The 17757-nt window shown below is 41.6% G+C and overlaps 1 protein-coding gene across 2 annotated transcripts in view; it reads left to right on the top strand.

Moving 5' to 3' along the window:
* LOC121177981 (gamma-aminobutyric acid receptor subunit gamma-3-like) overlaps window positions 1–17757 on the top strand; it is a 66865-nt gene that overhangs the window by 15460 nt on the left and 33648 nt on the right. For both annotated transcript variants that reach the window (XM_041032440.1, XM_041032439.1), the window contains exon 2: window positions 7548–7615. In XM_041032440.1, the coding sequence (XP_040888374.1) occupies window positions 7548–7615 (68 nt within the window). The remainder of the gene's footprint in view (window positions 1–7547; window positions 7616–17757) is intronic.

The raw sequence follows: 17757 nt of genomic DNA, 5'->3' as shown, positions 1-17757 counted from the left end.
TTCACATAGTCTGATTTTATTTGACTTCATTTTTCAACCTTCAGTCAGAACAAGGCTAACTCTTTCCCTCTGCTTCCAGCCTTTATGCTAAGCTAAGCTCACAGCCTTCTGGCTGTAGGTTTATATTTTACAGACACGAGGGCGGCATCGACCTTCTCATGTAACTCTCAGCAAGAAAATATTATTTCCCTAAATGTCAAACCGAGCAGTTGCTGTGTACATGTGTACGGCCCTAAGCCTTTCTCATTCAAAAGATGCGATCTCTTCTGTTTAACTACAGCGACTGAGGCAGCACGTTAACCACTGGTGGACTATAGCAGCGGCAGTGACAGCTTTCACATGTAGACCCCAACCAAAGGCAGTGTGGGCTGCAGGGCTTTACACATACTAACAAGGGAACAGAGAGGTCATGCATGACATGATGTGTGATGACTAATGGATTATGGTGTGTGCGGACTGCACTCTTGTGGATCCATAACTGGCCACGAACTATGTGACCCATAACTGTGACTTAAAGGGGATAAATGGACAGAGGCTGCAGCTACATATAGACTGCATTGCTTCCACTGGAGTAATCCAAATGAACTGGCTGCAGAAGCTATTGTAGAAGCTATGCATATTGTAGAAGCTAAAATTCTCCCTTTGGAAGGTTTATACAAAGATATGAAGTTAATCAAATGTGTTTTGGGAATAATAGGTTTATCTTACAGTACTGTCCTACAAATCAGAGAGCAGTAACTACAGGAGCAGTGAAGCTCATAAAAAGGTTTCAGGCTGGCCAGCAAATTGCGTAACAGATAGAAAGGTCATAATGCCTTCATTTCATGCCTTTTAGGGTGATTACAAAGCATTGTCATAGATGCCAAATAATACCTGAAAGAAAATGCAGAGGCTGCACTCTGCTTTCAGACTAACTTCAGGGAATCTGAGGCAAAAACACAGCATGTACAAACAAAATGTGCTCGTTCAGCCTTCTTGTCCATTTAAAATAGTTTGCTTAGGAAAAGAAACTTTATTCAGAGTATTTACTGTCAAAAATGTGATTCAAACAAACCCAAAGTGCAGAAATCGCACGCTGGAGTCAAACGCTGCCTTTATCCATGTTTTTTGTTTTCCATCATCATTAAATTTAGCTTCTGCTCCATTTAGTTATGAGGAACAACTATCTGATTTACTAAGCAGTTCATCAAAATGAATATCTCTGAATGACAGACAACAGCTAAGGAAAATCTGTATTAAATGTAGTTTTAGATCCAGATAAGACGACCTGTGACATAAAGTCAAAGTTACAAGCATCTGCACATAAAAACTACAACTCCCAAGGAGCATCCAACATCCAGTCACAGAGCTTAAAATTATATTATGATGGAATCACTTCAAGCAAATAGCTTGGAAGCAGAAAGATGACTTTTAGTAAGGATGTGATTAATTATTTTACGGCACATTTATTTTGAAAGAGAGACTGAAGATGCGAGGCGAACCCTTGGGATAGCATTTGACAGCCCACTGAGGTCTGCAGTACTCCCAGCACAGTGCTCCATGGACACTGAACATATGGGAGTTGAATGGTCAGCTGGGATATGTGCATCTGCATGTACACATGTGTTTGCTGGGGCTCACAATGCGTTCTGCATTTGTCATGCCAGCCAGGCCAAGCAGACATAAAAGCCATTTCTTCTTAATCAAGGCCCACAGGGTAATTTGGTAATACAGATGGGGCCTGTCATGCTTTTCTGAAAAGCAAGACGAGGAGGAGGAGGAGGAGGAGGAGGAGGAGGATGAGCAACATGAGGAGGAGGAAGATGAATTCGTCTGGCCTCTGTGGATCATGGTCTGTCTGTTAGAAGTGGAAAATTAGGTTAACAGACAGATAGATAGGTAGATGGGTAGGCAGATGTTTAGTCTCAACTTTATTTTGCTCTTTGAGACATGAAAGAGAGCAAAACAAGCTCTCAAACCCAGAGTATGAAAAGAAGTCAGCAAGACAGAAGAAAGAAAAATATGTCCTGAATATTCTCTTTAACAGCAGCGTCATCATTACCTATGCACCATCGCACATGAGTCTGCCATGTGTTATTTGGACATATGACAGGTTGACTCAGCTTTTCGTGATGGGCGTGTTTGTTCAAACACTCACCCGGGCTTTGAACGAAGAAAAAAAAAACATAAGAGACTGAAGAAGGGGCCAGAAACACTGGCCCTTGTTTCTGTCTTTACAAAAAAAATCTACTCATGCCTATAAAACACATCTTATGGAGATCCAGAGTACCATCATCTTCCGTGGTGTAAATTAAGGATAATTCCCTTCAGGTTGTCCCAGTTTCCCAACACCGCAGACCTGCTTAGCTGTAACAGATCAGCTTCCCACCCCACGCTTCCACTTCTGTGGTCTTTCAATTTTCTCCATTTCCACTGTAATTGTGTCTCACAGGAGGGACAACAGTTCTCATTGTCACCTAGGTTTCCTCCAGGTGTTTCTGCCACATAATCCAAACACATGCAGATGAGCTGGAATGGTCTACATTGCCCAAATGTGTGAGCATTGTTTATCTTTGTCTGACTTTATCTGGTGTTGAGACTGGCAGTGTGTCCCGGGGTTTCCCAGTGCATGCTGGACTACGCTCCGGCCCCTGGTTTCCCTGAATGAACAATGAACGCATCTTATGTATTTCTCTATAATTTGTACATTATGAGTACGTATTGTCCTGTTCGCCTTCAACGCCAGATTTCTCCACATGGACAATAAGGATTTAATTCTGAGCCTGAACTCGGGCTTCATGCCCGGTAACGGTGCCAGACAGTACTCAAGTAAAGGTTAGAGATGCTGGCTACTGGCCAGAAGGAAGCCAGCAAGAGATCCTGCATGCTGACGTTTTGAATTCACTGCAAAGATCACCGACAACATACTGTATCTGTAGATGCAGCACAAGCTGACTTGCAGACAAAAAAGAAAAAAAGAAATTTCAAAAGTACAGCTGCATTGTTGTTCCTCATTGTCCAGTTGGTGGAGCAGAACATGCTGTTGGAACTGAATCAACGCCTCCCAGCAGGCCTTCACCAACCAAAACAGTTTGCATCAGTGGCCCAGCACAGCAGGTCCCCCGGGGACATAACACACAGATCTGCACACATGCACTCCAGCACTGTTATTCATATTTCCATCACAGAGCACTGCAAATCACATGACTGTGAAGATGCTGATAATTGAACAATATAGAAAGTCTTCAACGTCAGTGAACCGCAAAGAGCAGCTGAAATGAATGTAAATGCGGGTCATGGATTCATTAAGACATGTGACAACAATGATATTAGATTACATGCAAACTGCCATCTGTTTAGTGCTCTTAATTGACAGTGCTGCTGTCTGCACACATCCAAACAGAACCTGTAACAGCTTCAAATTAAAGTCAACTCAGTTTCTCTCATTCTTCCTTCTATTTTCACCTTTTTAACAGCCTCTATTTGTGCTCAAAAGATTTATTTTTTTTGATGTATGATAAAGGCTGCGGGTTAATTACGCTGCTAAAGGCTCCTTTTCTTCAGGAAACTAAGACTATAAACATGCAAAGTTAATCATAATTGTTTGGGCTTTGACGTTTTTGCAATCTACGCATCAGAGAGGCTGATATGTAATAATGACAAGGCAGCAATAATGCTTCAACATAACTATGGAACCCTTAATAATTTACTTGCACAGTGCAGATAAAAGAGAATATACTGTGTGCAAACAACTCAGGGCAACACACTTGAGTTATTTTTGTTATTTTTCAAAAAGACTCACACAGTTCACACAGAGATTTCTGACAATACGCCACTTGGCAGAACTTCTAACCTTTGGCACACAAGACTACAGTAAATGGCGACTTACCCTCCTCACTTCACCCAACACTTTTATCCAGCCAGGCAGCAGATTCCAGTCACGTCCGATGTGCTGGTCACAATCCTGCCAAACAATATAAACCTACTATTACACCATCTCACAGGGGGAAACGTACAAGAGCTCTCACACTCACACTGTGCTTAACCTCATAATGTGTGTTATAACCAAAACAGCTCAACCTGCATTTACACTGTTGTCTGAAAGAGGCTGGGCAGTATTCAGTTGCTCACAAAAAGAAGAAAACTGTGTTGTTGTACATGTCAGGCATAATATGTGTGTGTGTGTGTGTGTGTGTCCAGTCTATGTGCCATCTTAGATGTGAATAGCTGCAATTAGGCTTAAGCATCCTGTTGTGTAAAGAGTGAGAGAGAAATGGTGCTTGGAAATTTTTGGAAATTTTAGCTTGTTTCAGAGGACTGAATGATCTTGTGAAACGGATTAATACTTGTGTGTTGTTCTCTTTCTTTCTTTGCTTCTGTGTTGTGCACATGGGCATTAATGTTTCCCCCGCTGCACCGGGAAATGCTAACTGGCAAAATGCGGGAAATTCGAATCCGAGTTGGAGATACTTTCTTAGGTGAAGCTGAGCGCTACTGCTCCCAGAATGAATCAGAGGGAGGCGGCTGAGCAGAAATGGATTATGATGAAGGGAGAAATGAAGAGTATGAGGAGAAAATTAGGGGACGGATGAATGAAAATTGAGGTAAAAGGAAAAAAAGAATAAGAAATGACAATGTGAAAGTGAGGAAGAATGGTGTGAGCAAGCTCAGAGGGAAAGATATGAAGAAAAGGCTCAAAGAAACATGAAGAAAGTCAACCTGGTTGTGCTAATAACAACCTTGGCAAGTAAGGTAGAAGAGATACTATATGCCAACGTCCTTAATGATGACAATCCGTTGGTGAGATGTGTGAATGACGAACGATTCGAAAAAGTGCTCAGACTAAAAAAGACAGGAAAACATAAGGTGGGAAGCACAAGGAGGGTGGGAGGACGAAAGGTTGGTGGATGTAAAGGAGTGATCACGGGGTGCCAAAGAGTGTAGGTATGGAGGAACTAAAGAAAGATATCAAAGGAGGGAAAATAATGAATGCACAAAGACTGAAAACAACAAAAGTGGGAGTGAAATAAGATCGTGAAACAGTATTGATTGAGTCTCATGGAGGGTTTATGTGTGCCAAAGCCACCGAGGTGCTTTGACTGTCAAAGGTTTGGACACAAATACTGTAGAGAGCAGAGGAGATGTGCTTGATGTGGAGGTAACCACAAGCATGGAAAGTGTGGAACAGGGGTGCAACCAAAATGCTGTGACTGTGGAGGAGCCCAGAATGCGGCATAAGGTGGGTGTGAGGTTATGAAACGGGAGAATAAAATCCAAAAATTAAGAGTGGAAAGACGGATCACTATGCTGAAGCTGTAAGAACAGAACAATGCTACTAATCAGCAGGAAGTAATGGGGATACGAGAGCTACAACAAAGAACAAATGGCAGGATCTGTGTGGACAAAAGGGCTTTAGTAACATTCATTGCAGGAGTGATCAATAGTACGGATGAATTAAAGTAAAAAAAAATTATCAAATTCAGCTGGTTGTGGAAGCAGCAGGGAATCATTTAGGATTAGCGGGACTGACGTGGGAAAAAGTGAGGGAGAACCTCACCAATCAGTCAAGCCAGGAGGCACCATGGGTTGATTAATACTAATTATGGTAATTCTCCTACAATGGAAGGCCAGGAGCTTACTGGCTAATAGCCATGAATTGAATGAAACTGGCTGTAAAACCAACACTCAAATGCAAAGGTAACTGAAGATTTGATGGATGATGAGGATTTGGTCTGTGGGCAAACATAACTACAGACACTGAAGCAGCTTTAGATGTAACATTAGAGGCTGATCTCTTGGCTGGAGTTAGTAGCTGGGAAGTTTAGACAGCTACAGCTGTAGACAGTGATCACAGTCCAGACTTATGCTTGTTGGGAGAAATAGCAGAAGTGAGACCAGGTGGTGGAATCCTAAAGTGGGTCTGTGGAAAAGCAGATTGGGACGGGGTCCAGAAGCTGAGTGAGGAAATAATGATAAAGACTGACAATCAGGGAACCTGAGCAATTACTATGGCAGCAGATGGATCTATACCCAGGAGTAAAAATAGGATGAACAGAGAACGGGTAACATGGTGGTCAGAGGAATGTCACCAGGCTGTAAGAAATAAGAACAGAGCATTCAGGTAAAGAGCCCTTAACATGCAGCATTTGATTCAGGCAGTGGTGAGGAGGACGGTATGTCCAGCGAAGAGGGCGGGAGGGGTATGGGGCATGATAAAGAGGTTGGGAGGGGACGGTATGGTATGAGAATATCCAGTGATGACATCTGAGGAGGAAACAGTGATCTCCAATAGTGATTAGGCAGAGATCATGGCCGTGTCATTCGCAAAGATACACAGCTCGGAAAATCTGCCAGGAGAAGGAGAAGGGAAAGAAAAATGAGTCAGCATCCAGGTGTGTTAGACAGGGGGGAACAAACAGATGATATAATTGATAAACCGTCTCCTTAAAGAGGGTGAGAGGAATAAATAGATCAAGGCCAACCTCAGATCAGATATGCCACGTTATGCTAACACATCCAGGGGAAGGAGTGTTCTCGAAGCTGCTGCAGCTTTATTAGGAGGAGGGAAGATTACCTGGCACATGGAAAGAAGCAGTAGTGATTCCGATAAGAAAACCTGGCAAGGATCCGTCTAAACCCACAAGTTACAGGCCAATAGTATTAACATCAAATATATGCAAGGTAATGGAAAGGATGATAACACAAAGGCTATCACAGGAAACTGAATTCTGGTAAGTTATCAGAGTGGTTTTAGGAAAGGAAGGAAGGAATACTACGGACTGAAATAAGAGAGGTCAGGGATATATATAAACCGTCAGTAACAAGAAGAGCAGATTAGGGAGGTCATGGAGTTTCATTATAAAAGATTTTCTTTTAGTATCGAACCGGACGGCGTCAGCACATAAGAGTTAAACGCAAACACATGCAGCCAGAATGATGCATGAAACCCATGATATGAATTTTGGATGAAACGTTTGTTCACTAACATCAAACATTCTCTGGTTCTTCCTACAAGCATCTGCACATTTAGTGCTGTCAGACACAATTTGGCTTTTTTCTGTTTTACAGAAAAACAAACCAAAAAAAAAAAAAACTTAGTTGGGGCCTTTAAGTCTGGTACCGCTCCACATTTCTGATGTTCCAATTTTGCATCCTAGAACTAACTCAAATGTTGTTGCCAAGCAAAATTAGCCACGATGACTGGAAATGCTATTAATTGCCATGGTAACACAGTAACTGCTCCAGGAAGCACGATGGAGCGTTTCTGATTTCAGAAGCGTGAATCTGTCCTCTCTGGAAGGATGGATGGATGGCTCTGCCTTCATCGGAGAGGAAATGCATTCATTTTATTTGTCAAGGTGACATTGTAAATGATGATTATCATTGTTTTAGACCTGATTTGATTGTTGGCCACGGACACACTGCAGGCTCAGCCACACGTAAGCGCAGGATGAAAACACTGACAAATGACAAATAAAACAGAAAGACTGCACGTATAAATCTCACGTGTCCCACCTACAATATGTGCAGCTACCATCACTCACTCTTCTTCCTTCTGGCTCTTGCAGTGAAACCAACAGTCATCGATGTGGGCATATATGTCAACAGCATCGGGCCTGTGTCATCCATCGATATGGTGAGTTACAGCGTTCTCTCTCACCCGCTTCTCTCCCCCAGCCACACACACACTCATGCCCGTTCGTCCATTGTCTCACATTTGCATCATCATAGATGAGTGCTGCCATTTCTCACGCTGTATTTGGAGGTCATGTGGGCCGCCGTGGCCGTTTGTGTGGCAGATGGAGCCAGCAAAGACAGGTGTGGACGCTTTGTTCATGTCCCATGGATCAGCTTGGATTAAGCAAATGAGTGAGTTTAAAAAAACTCACAAGGGCCACAGCATTTCTGCTAGGCTGCATAGACAGCAGCTTGTGTCTCTGTGGAGAGGAGAAGACCTCTCGCAGTATTATTTTCTGCCAGTTTTGTCTTTATTTAGTATCCGAGTCTTTTGCAACAACATAAAAATTCCCAGAACAAAGTTTGACTAGAAGGCAAAAATGGTTTTGGAAAGACACCAGGACATAAATCAATGTATATTTAGTTACACAAGGCCTGATCTGAAGCCATAAAGTATATGGAAAGCTGAAAGTGAAGGAGTGGTAGGACGACAGTAGCTACTTTTCAGACAACTGAAAGAAAAAGCTGTCTGTTGTTTGGCCTTGAGTGAAGTGTGTGGACTAAATGGATGCAGCCTTTCATTATGTAAAATGTAAAGGGCCTGTTAACTTGCTGTCTGTATGATCAACTATGACATTTATCTTTGTGTTTGAGAATCTCCTCTCAAAATATCATAAATGTATTGCTTCACAAATATTAACTGAGCTAGACATGATAATGAAAGCGCTTTATCTCTGAACTTAGCAGATCGCCAGATGCTGAGTTGCGACCGTTGCCAGGCAACATTAAATATCTCCAGATATAAAAGCAATTTAGCCTTTTTTACTTTCAGCAGCAGTCTGCAACTTAGATTATTTAAGATTAGATCTGCACATTCAGAATTAAATTACAAAAAAACTAAATTATTGCATGAACCAATGTGCCGGCTGATTGTTAGTCCTGTGCATTGTGTGTGATGCTGTGCACACCGCTGTCATATGATGCTACAATTACTGTTATTTGCCAGAAATTCATATATTCAGGTTTGTAAAAATAACACAAATCACTATCAGCTGGTAAGTAAGAAAGCAAACCTGTGTATCATGTCATTCAGATAAAGCTTTGGCGTAGTGGAACACATTTTAAATGAGAGTAGCTGTGCACAGTTGTCCCAAATTACTAAGCAGTCATTTAGCGGAGGACATTTAAGGTTCCTCCCGAAATGCAAGTGGGCAAATTGAATTTGGGATGCCAAATGGTGTAGTTGAACTCATAGTTGTTTTAGTATTCTGGACTTTGAGGAGCCAGCAGGAGATGCAAAGCCACTTAAGCAAATACTGGGAACGTTATAGTCGCTGCAGACTGTGTGATTGGTTGTATTTTGCTGTACTATAACTGATTCATTCATATGAGGGTCAGAGAGACAGAAAGAGAGAGGGCAACCAGTGGTGGGACATGACTACATTTAATCAAGTGCTGTACTTGCGTACAGTTCTGAGGTACTTGTCCTTGAGTTTTTCTGTTTTCTGCTAATTTAGACTTCGTCTCTACAATTCATGCAAATAAAGTAATTTTTAGTCCACTACATTTATTTGATCATTTTAGCTTCATATAAAGTAATTAAAACCAGCTTCAACCTTACCAGCTGCAGTGAGGTACACTTTAAAGTATTAATAATTATCCCATAATAAAATTTACATTATTCAGAAGGATGCAATTCTACAGAACGAGTACTTTTACTTTTGTTACTTTAAGCTTATTTTCATGCTAACACTTTTGTACTTTGACTCAAGTGAGATATATTGACTGCCGGACTTCGACTGTGGTACAGCTATTTTAACTTAAGTGCAGTAAAACAACAAACAACACTGATGGCAACAAGGACAATGTGTGACCACAGACATTACAAGTTATTATTGAATAACATTTTAGTGTCTGATTGATCTGGTAATACCTATGGTTACCGTGGTAAAAACAAATGCAGTTTAATACCACAGTTCCCAGAACTGCAGAGGCAGCAAACACTCATTGAGAAGCTACTTTGTCAGACATGCAGAAGGGTTACTGGTGTATCTGTTTACAGAGCATCCAAACACCAAAGAAGAATGTCAGTAATTGACTGTCACGTCCAGTTCTTCATCTAAAAACTCACTACTCCCTGCAATGTTTAAAAGTGGTCTGTTATAAAAAAAAAACAAAAAAACAAAAAAAACAAGCCCAAACACTACAAATGCCTTGTTTTGCATTTTTGATTAGCGATTGCAGTGACTGATCCCCGCGGTGACAGGTCCATTGTGTTTCCTGCAGCTTCCTCACAATCAAAGCAAATCCATACAGCAGCAACTTAAAGCAGCTGTGACACGGCGTAAAGAGGGTGAGCAGTAAACAGCACGGCTGAAAGGAGGGAGATAAAATCAAACTGAACTGCATGATGGATCATTTCCTGTAAATGCCTCATGCAGGTGAAATTACTGAATGTAAATACACTGAGCAAGTTTCTTGTCATCTGTATGGGAGTAAATTTCTTATACCAATGCACTCTCCACTGGCTGTTCTGGCATCTTAAACATTACAACAACACTACATGACACTACAACAAAATGAACTGTATCAGAAAATAGACAATACAATGGACACTAAGTCTTTAACCATCTGAAAAACACACATAGTAAATATCTCCTCAACTGAGCATAATCTTGATAAGGACACAATCTGTCCCATGGCTATTTTATTCCATTGCATTCCATTGCACAGGTGTTGTTTATATTCTTTCCACCCACTGCATGTTATGGTTTGAGCAATGAAAGAATAATGTACAGCAAACTGGTCATTATTCCCACTCCAGCCCCTGCAGGGTGATTCAGCAATTAAATAGGAGGCTCTTGATAACACTGAAGGGGCTTATTTCCCCATGATGTCTTCCTTCCCGCAGGACACTTATTACATGGGTACTCACAAAAGACATCAATCAGCTGAGACCACACACAGAAGCGATAAAATGCTTTTATAACAAACTAAATCTGTAGAGAAGCTTGTGTTGAAAGGCAACACAGAGCGACATCTTTCTGCTGGATGTGAGCTGATGTGAAGAGAAACCATTAAAACGCCCATGGCTGAATGTGAAAGAAAGGTCTGAACAGACCTGAGATCGCCTTTTACCGACCAATCGCGACTGCAAACTCAACAAAGCTGTGGAATGAAATAGCAAGTTGCCACAGTACCACTGTATGAGGCACCAGGAAGAAGTGCAGAACAGGAACAAGAACACATGTAAGCTGAGTTCTACAACAACAACCATCTCAGAAACAGCTCTGTATCAAGTATGCTATTGCTTTTACACAAGACAAGATTTTCACTAGCTTCAAATAATAAAGCAATTTATTAATTTTATTCTATTTACTAACTACATTTGGTTTGGAGCAGTCACCATGGACGTCAAAACATGATTGTGGCGTCCAAGACTGTGACAAGAGCTCTGTTTGGTGTCAGAGCATAAGCAGCATAAGACAGAGGAGGGAGGTGTGTGTTTGGTGTGAGGGTACAGTTGTGTACCATCGACATCACACTGTCAGCTAAGTCATGATGTCTAATTGCAGCGTTAGATTCAGTCCTGGATTTTAACAAACTGCTCCCTTCAGCGCCCTTCCTTCCATAGCTGATGGCAGTTGGTGGGTTGGGAGGCCACTGTCAATTTAATCCGAACAAAACCTAACCCACACAGTCCTGATGAAGCACATCAACTGAGTTTTTGAGACTAAACTATGCTTAAACAATACATAAGTGTCTTCAGTTCCCCAAACTCCGACTTTTACTGTTGCTTTTTTAGTCACGGATATTCACCTTGTTGCTAAGCCATATATACTCCTGCTGCAAAACTCAAAACGAGGCCCAACAGACACTGCATCAGGAAACAGAGGTACTTAAAGATCATAACTCTTGGAATTATGTGCATTGGGACAAAGAAACTGTATCTTACGCCCTTAATTTTAAAGAAGTCCCCATTTCTAAATCCAGACCCTTTGAAACTGCTGGCAGAGATGAGCTTTTTTAGGATGTCCTTGTTTCTATTTATAACTGAAACCAGCTATGCAAATAGTGTTTATTCTTTTTTTTTTTTTTTATTAGAATCTTTTATAATTTTACACTGTACTTTTGTGCTGCAAATGTCCATTTTCACAAACCATGTACTCTTTGCCTGTATTAAAATATTTATTATTTTAAGTGGAAACTGAAGAGGAACAAAGTGCGTCTACAAAATAGTGCAACTACACACACACACACAGAGACACACTTTCAGAGCAGCAGTAATATAGTTGTTGTGAATTAAAAACTCCTGCAGCCTGTAGTGGGTCAGTGGGGCATGGCTGGGCTCGGCTCGCTGCGGGAGCCCAAACTTTGTTTCAGCGGAGAACAGGATCCTGCTGTGACATTCCAGTGGTTTTCCTCTGTGTAAGCGCTGATTGGCTTCACCCCGCTCGGGACGACGGACGCTGGTCAGTGGATCGTGAATCCCCAGCCGGGGGCTAACCGCACCGGAATTAGTGCAAAGTCACAACTCTTTTATCGCTCCCTCACTCTCTGTTTGCCTCTGTGTTTCTTCTCTCTCTTTTTTTTTTAAATCCAATTCTCTGTGGAGATGTTATAATGTCAGAGAGAAAACAACTGATTTCTTCAGCGTGGCCTGGCATGGCTGGGTCTGACCTTGCTTCTTTTTTTTTTTTTTTTTTTAAAGCTCCACATTCACACTACACTGCACTCTTCCTCTCACTTGAGTCCAATCCATCGTGCGTCCTGAGACCTCCATTCAGCGTGTTCGCTCTCTCTGAACTTTGTGTGTGTGTGTGTGTCTGCCGCACTAAAAACCAGGTCAAATCCCCAGGGTGTATTACAATCTTGATCCATATTGATCACACACACTCACACTCACAAAGTGACTGTCCTCAGTGCTGCGACGTAGTCAGCGACCAAACTCCAGGAAGCTTCTCATCTGCCTTTGAACAAAACACATTATCTTTCCTCATTTGCGCCGACGGTAATGGGCACTGGCTGGGATGATGCAACGCCAAATGAAGCTGATAGTAATTTAGGACATACTGTGATGAATGGCTGAGTGATTAAACAGCATTAGCGGCATTAAAGTCAAGCAAAAGTGCTGGGCTTTTATAGCTGGTGCTGGCAGAGTCAGATAACACAGCCAGTAAATTAACTGACAAAGATGGACGCACTTTGACATCAACACTATGTTCTTGTCGTCGATGTTTGAGCCAGCGAGTGGGCGGCATCTTGAATTTGCCTCTCTGCTCTTAAGCATGTAAGTATATGTCAACCTGATACTGAAATTATTAGGACCATCTGCTCTGCTCATGAAATGAACTGAGTACATCAAACCAAGTGTGAGCTCCCTGTTGATATCACGAAAACCAAGGAAACAACTTAAAGCCAAAACAAACAAACAATCAATCAATCAATCAGTGTTTCCTATTGGCAAATACTGTCTGAGTATCCAGATCCTCCAGCTCCACTGTTTGTCCAACACTTATTCAAAACACATCTGAGTCACAAAGCTGCACTGGGTGACATGTTGCTTCACTGCTATGAACACACAACACACACGGTCCTTCTGCTAAATACTCACTAGATCACCAAATAGGGATTTAATCCACTGCTGAAAACAGTCCCCAACAACTGCACTGTTTACTCTTCTCTGAGCGGCGTTCAGAAATGACTGGGCCTGAAAGAATATGTACTGTAATTACCGTATTTTCTTCACTGCAGCCACTGGACATGAGTTGTTGCCATCAGCCAGAGAGGGAATTACCTCGTTTAAGCATCAGTCAAAGCTCTTCACTGCTCACATCTGACTGAAGTGTCAAAGCAGATAATTTTCACCTATGTGGAAGTGTCGGCCTGCTATTTGTGGCCGCGTGACAGTTGTCGCGGCTCGGTTTTTTTATCACTCTCACAGAAAAAAAAAAAAAATAGTACTATATCTTTTTATATATTTACTGGAAAGTGCTCAAGGCTTGATTGGTCATCATGTAGATGCCATGTGGCGCTTTATTTAGTGTTCCCCTCCAGCAGCAAATTAAGGGTGAGATGATGTAAAGATGTGCTATGAAGATCAGCAGACAGTATGTGTGGTCACACACAACAACAAGCTCATCTAAATGCATGGAGACGAACAAACTAATTAAACAGAATGTGTTGTGCAATGGGTTCACCGGATACACCGGATAGGTAATACTGTTTTCAACACATCCTACAGCTCTTATTGTAATTAAATGTAACAGAGGCCTATGAACATCTTAACTGATTGCTGCTGGTTCTTTAATGGATCGTATTGGCTAAAATGAAGCCAATTACATGTCGATCCTGTCTTTACTGCGCTCTACTGTGTTTGTCCACTACAGGCTGTTAGTGCTGCAGCGCTGCTCAACAACGAGGCTTCGCACACAGCGATAAAATGTCGAGATTTTCAAAACTCTGATGCTCTTAATCTCTGACCATCTTTTCACTGATTAAAATAACAGCCATCACCAGTGGCAGTTCATATTAGCTTTCGCTAATTAATCACTATTTAAAGGATACGGCTGATGATAAATAACAGTGCTCATGTTCATTAGAATAAAGGAACATGAGTGCAACAGTGTGGCTAACTGATGTGTTTTTAATAGTTTTTGGACAATGGAGCTCTGTGGCACAGAGGAATATACAAGCTGCTGGCTGTATCAGCAAAGATCCTCTGCGAGGGAAGAAGCTCCACTCTCTAACACCACCGTACAACTACGAGTGTAGTCCCGACATCTCCTACAGAGTGAGACAATTCTCTTAACACGTCAGTTCAAATGCATGTGTAGTGAGCAGAAAGCGACTGATACATCCAGTACAGACAGCCATCGACATTAGTCCAGATAAATGTGTTTACATGAATAATCTTTGAAGAGATGTCATCGTGAGCCAAGAGAAAAATGTCCCTGTTTGACAGATGCAATATTTCAAAGCTGCTGTGTATGTGTGTGTATGTGGGCTGTCTGATTTTACAGTCTGTGTTTTTAGTCTGAGATAAAGGAGCAGTCTGTACGTGCACACACTGGCCGCGTACATATGTGTTTGTGCGAATGCGATCAGCTTCTCTTTGTGCCTTTTATTGTCTGGGCTGATAAACTCACTGAAGTACAAGTTCTGTGTGAGTGATTCCAGACTCTGCTTTCTGCTTCTTCTCCCTCCTCTTTGATCACTCCTGCTTATTGAGATCCCTTTCAAAAAATTATTTATTTATTTCTCTACTGTTGGTGGAGGCTCGGCTGATGAAGACAGAAACTCCTTTTCATTTGCTATTTTCACAGATGCTTACTCATCCAGGTTTGAGATCAAGGTTGTCCTCTGCAAAGAAAAGCTAACCAGATTAGCCCATAATTGAGTTCCCAACATATCGACACTGAACACATTTATCACGCCATAATTAAAAGAAAAAGAAAGACAAAGAGAAGGGACAGTGAGTCAGAGATGCTGAGGACAGATTATTATTCTCTTTGGCACGCCATCAATCCCTCAGCACAGCCCTCAGTCTTCTTGGCACACAGATCCTGCATCTATTAGTCAGCGTGCACATTTCAAAGATGTTATTGCTGACCCAAAACACAGAGCGGGTCACGGCAACACAGCACAGCCGCGCTTTCACTGTGCTGTGATCGAGTGCGGGCAATACGCGGCGCAATTTAGTTTTGTTTACAGTTCTCTCTAAACGGCGAGCGAGCAAACACTGCAATTATCGTGACAATCTCTTTTGTGTCTGTGTTGGGGATTGGGACAACAGCAGCATGAGAACAAGTTGTTTTTAATTAATTTTTTTTGTTTGTTTTTATGTAATTTATTTCTTGACAATGCCGCATCATTAAGCTTTTTCTGCTATAAATATTCCATGTTAGGCAGCGTTGGTCTGTGTGTTGGTCCACCACTTTGGTCCAGACTCAAATATCTCAGCAATAATTGGTTTGATTTCCATGAAAAGTGGTACAAACATCCACGGTGCGCAGATCTTTGGTGATGCTCTGACTTTTCCTGCTGTTATCAGATCAAATTCGGCATCACTTTGTTTGCTATGTCATTAAAAGCTTATACGGGTTGTTTCATTGCTCTGGTTTGGAAAAGGACTGGATGCAAATAAGTTCTATGTTCTCTGTTTCTTTCTTGGCCTGAGACCAAAGCAGCTGCTCAGGAATTTATTTTATCATGCTTCACTCTTGAGCTTAAACTTTCCTCTAAATGCAGATGTTTCTAATTTCGCCAGATAGGTTGAATTCCTGGTGTCATCAGTGGTGATTGGATGCTCTATACCCCGCGGCTCCACTTATGTCATTAAGGTTGATAAAACAGGTGTGTTTTTGCATAGAAGTTTCCTTAATGCCGCTTTAAAGTATATTTCAAAGCCTGTCGCTGCATGCTAATGGTAAATCAGTTGAAAAACTTGAATTTGCTTTTCAAACATCGCTGTAAATATGAATGGGGGCGTCGGAAAAAGAGGAGGGAGAAGCAGTGCACTGATTCTCATGTTTATTCTTGTTTCATTTATCCCCCTGTAATTTTGTCTTCCCATCAAACCAACTCTACCTGTACCTGCACTCAAACCTCATCAGAGTGAAAACAAAGTGTGCACCCTCGGTACAACAGCAACAGGGGACGACGGACTCACTGAATAATTGAGTCCATAGAGACTGAAGGACATCCTGATCTCCACTCTGAAAAGAGAGATGAAGCTATTTTTGTGACAGGGACATTTACTTACAAGGAACACAAACAAGCGCGCACACACACATGCGCGGACTCACTAACACAGATATGCACACACCCACATGGCCATCTATGTATCTATGATGTGTAAATACACACACATGCAGAGAACACACATCAAAGGCTCCATCCCTCTTCAGAGGAGACTATTAGACTTGAAAAGGATCATTGTGTTTCCCTCCCTCTGCTTCTCCTTTCATTTCCGTTCAATATTCGCTGCTGATTTTTGCTTTACGCTCTGTTGATAATGTTTGTAAATCTGTTATGGGTTACTTAGCAGAGTCGTGTTAAAGAATCACTTTGATTCCAGAGCAGAGGTGCGTTTACTGTCAGCGGATTGGATTTAACCTTCATTTATCAAGGACATCACGATAAGATCTTGTATCTGTGCCCAGAAAACTGCAGTCAAAAAATAAAAAGCTACAGATAAACACAATGCAACAATGATAAATAACTCCACAGGATTAAAATCCATTTGTGACAAATTGCTTTGGCGTAATCGTCGAATGAAAATCATTATGCTCGAATTGCAAACATCAGATCCCTTCAAACATGCATTTTTCATATTCTCACTAATCTGCCACTGTCATGATGTTACGAGAACTGATAACGTTACACTAAAATTCAAGTGCAGAGTCGCCTGGCGTCAGATTCAGCTGTCAGTTTTCTCACACTAGGTTTTACATCGGTTCAGTAAAACTATTCTTTGTATGCTTCATGAAGTATACAGTAGCATCAGTAGAGCTTGTTATACAAACTATGTAACAGGTAATCTCAATAGTTCCTTGAATTGAATGCGGCTGAGGTGTGGCTGTACAGTATGTTCTGCCCATGCTGATGCAGTGTCTACAGGTCACAGAAGGGGGTTGATTCAGGCTGACACTGATTACTTGACGCCTCATTCTGGCATAAACTCTGATTCAGTAAATGGTACATGCAAAGTGAGAAACGTCGCTACAAGTAGGGCCGGCTCTGAACAAGCCAAACAAAGCAAAGACACTTTCTTAATCAGTCCGCCTCAAGATCCCAGACACTGTAATCATTTTAACATCACTCAGAGAATAAATCAATTCAGGACACAATGACGAGGAGTTTCAAGATGGGTAAGACGTCCATGTGTTTGTGTGATGATACTCAACGCGCACAAGAACTGTTATACGATCCACTTGGGGCTTTCTTGAGGGTCCTTCAATTCTTTTGCTTCCAAATCTGATCTTATTGCTCCTTTAGGATTTTGATATTAATTTTGAATCATAATAATCAAGGATAATTATTATATTAAAGCAGACAATGGCTACCCTCTCCCTTCAGTGATGACTGGGTTTAACAGCG

This window comes from Toxotes jaculatrix, chromosome 24, assembly GCF_017976425.1.
Source record: "Toxotes jaculatrix isolate fToxJac2 chromosome 24, fToxJac2.pri, whole genome shotgun sequence".
Lineage (NCBI taxonomy): Eukaryota > Metazoa > Chordata > Actinopteri > Toxotidae > Toxotes > Toxotes jaculatrix.
This window is presented reverse-complemented; position numbering and strand designations above follow the sequence as displayed.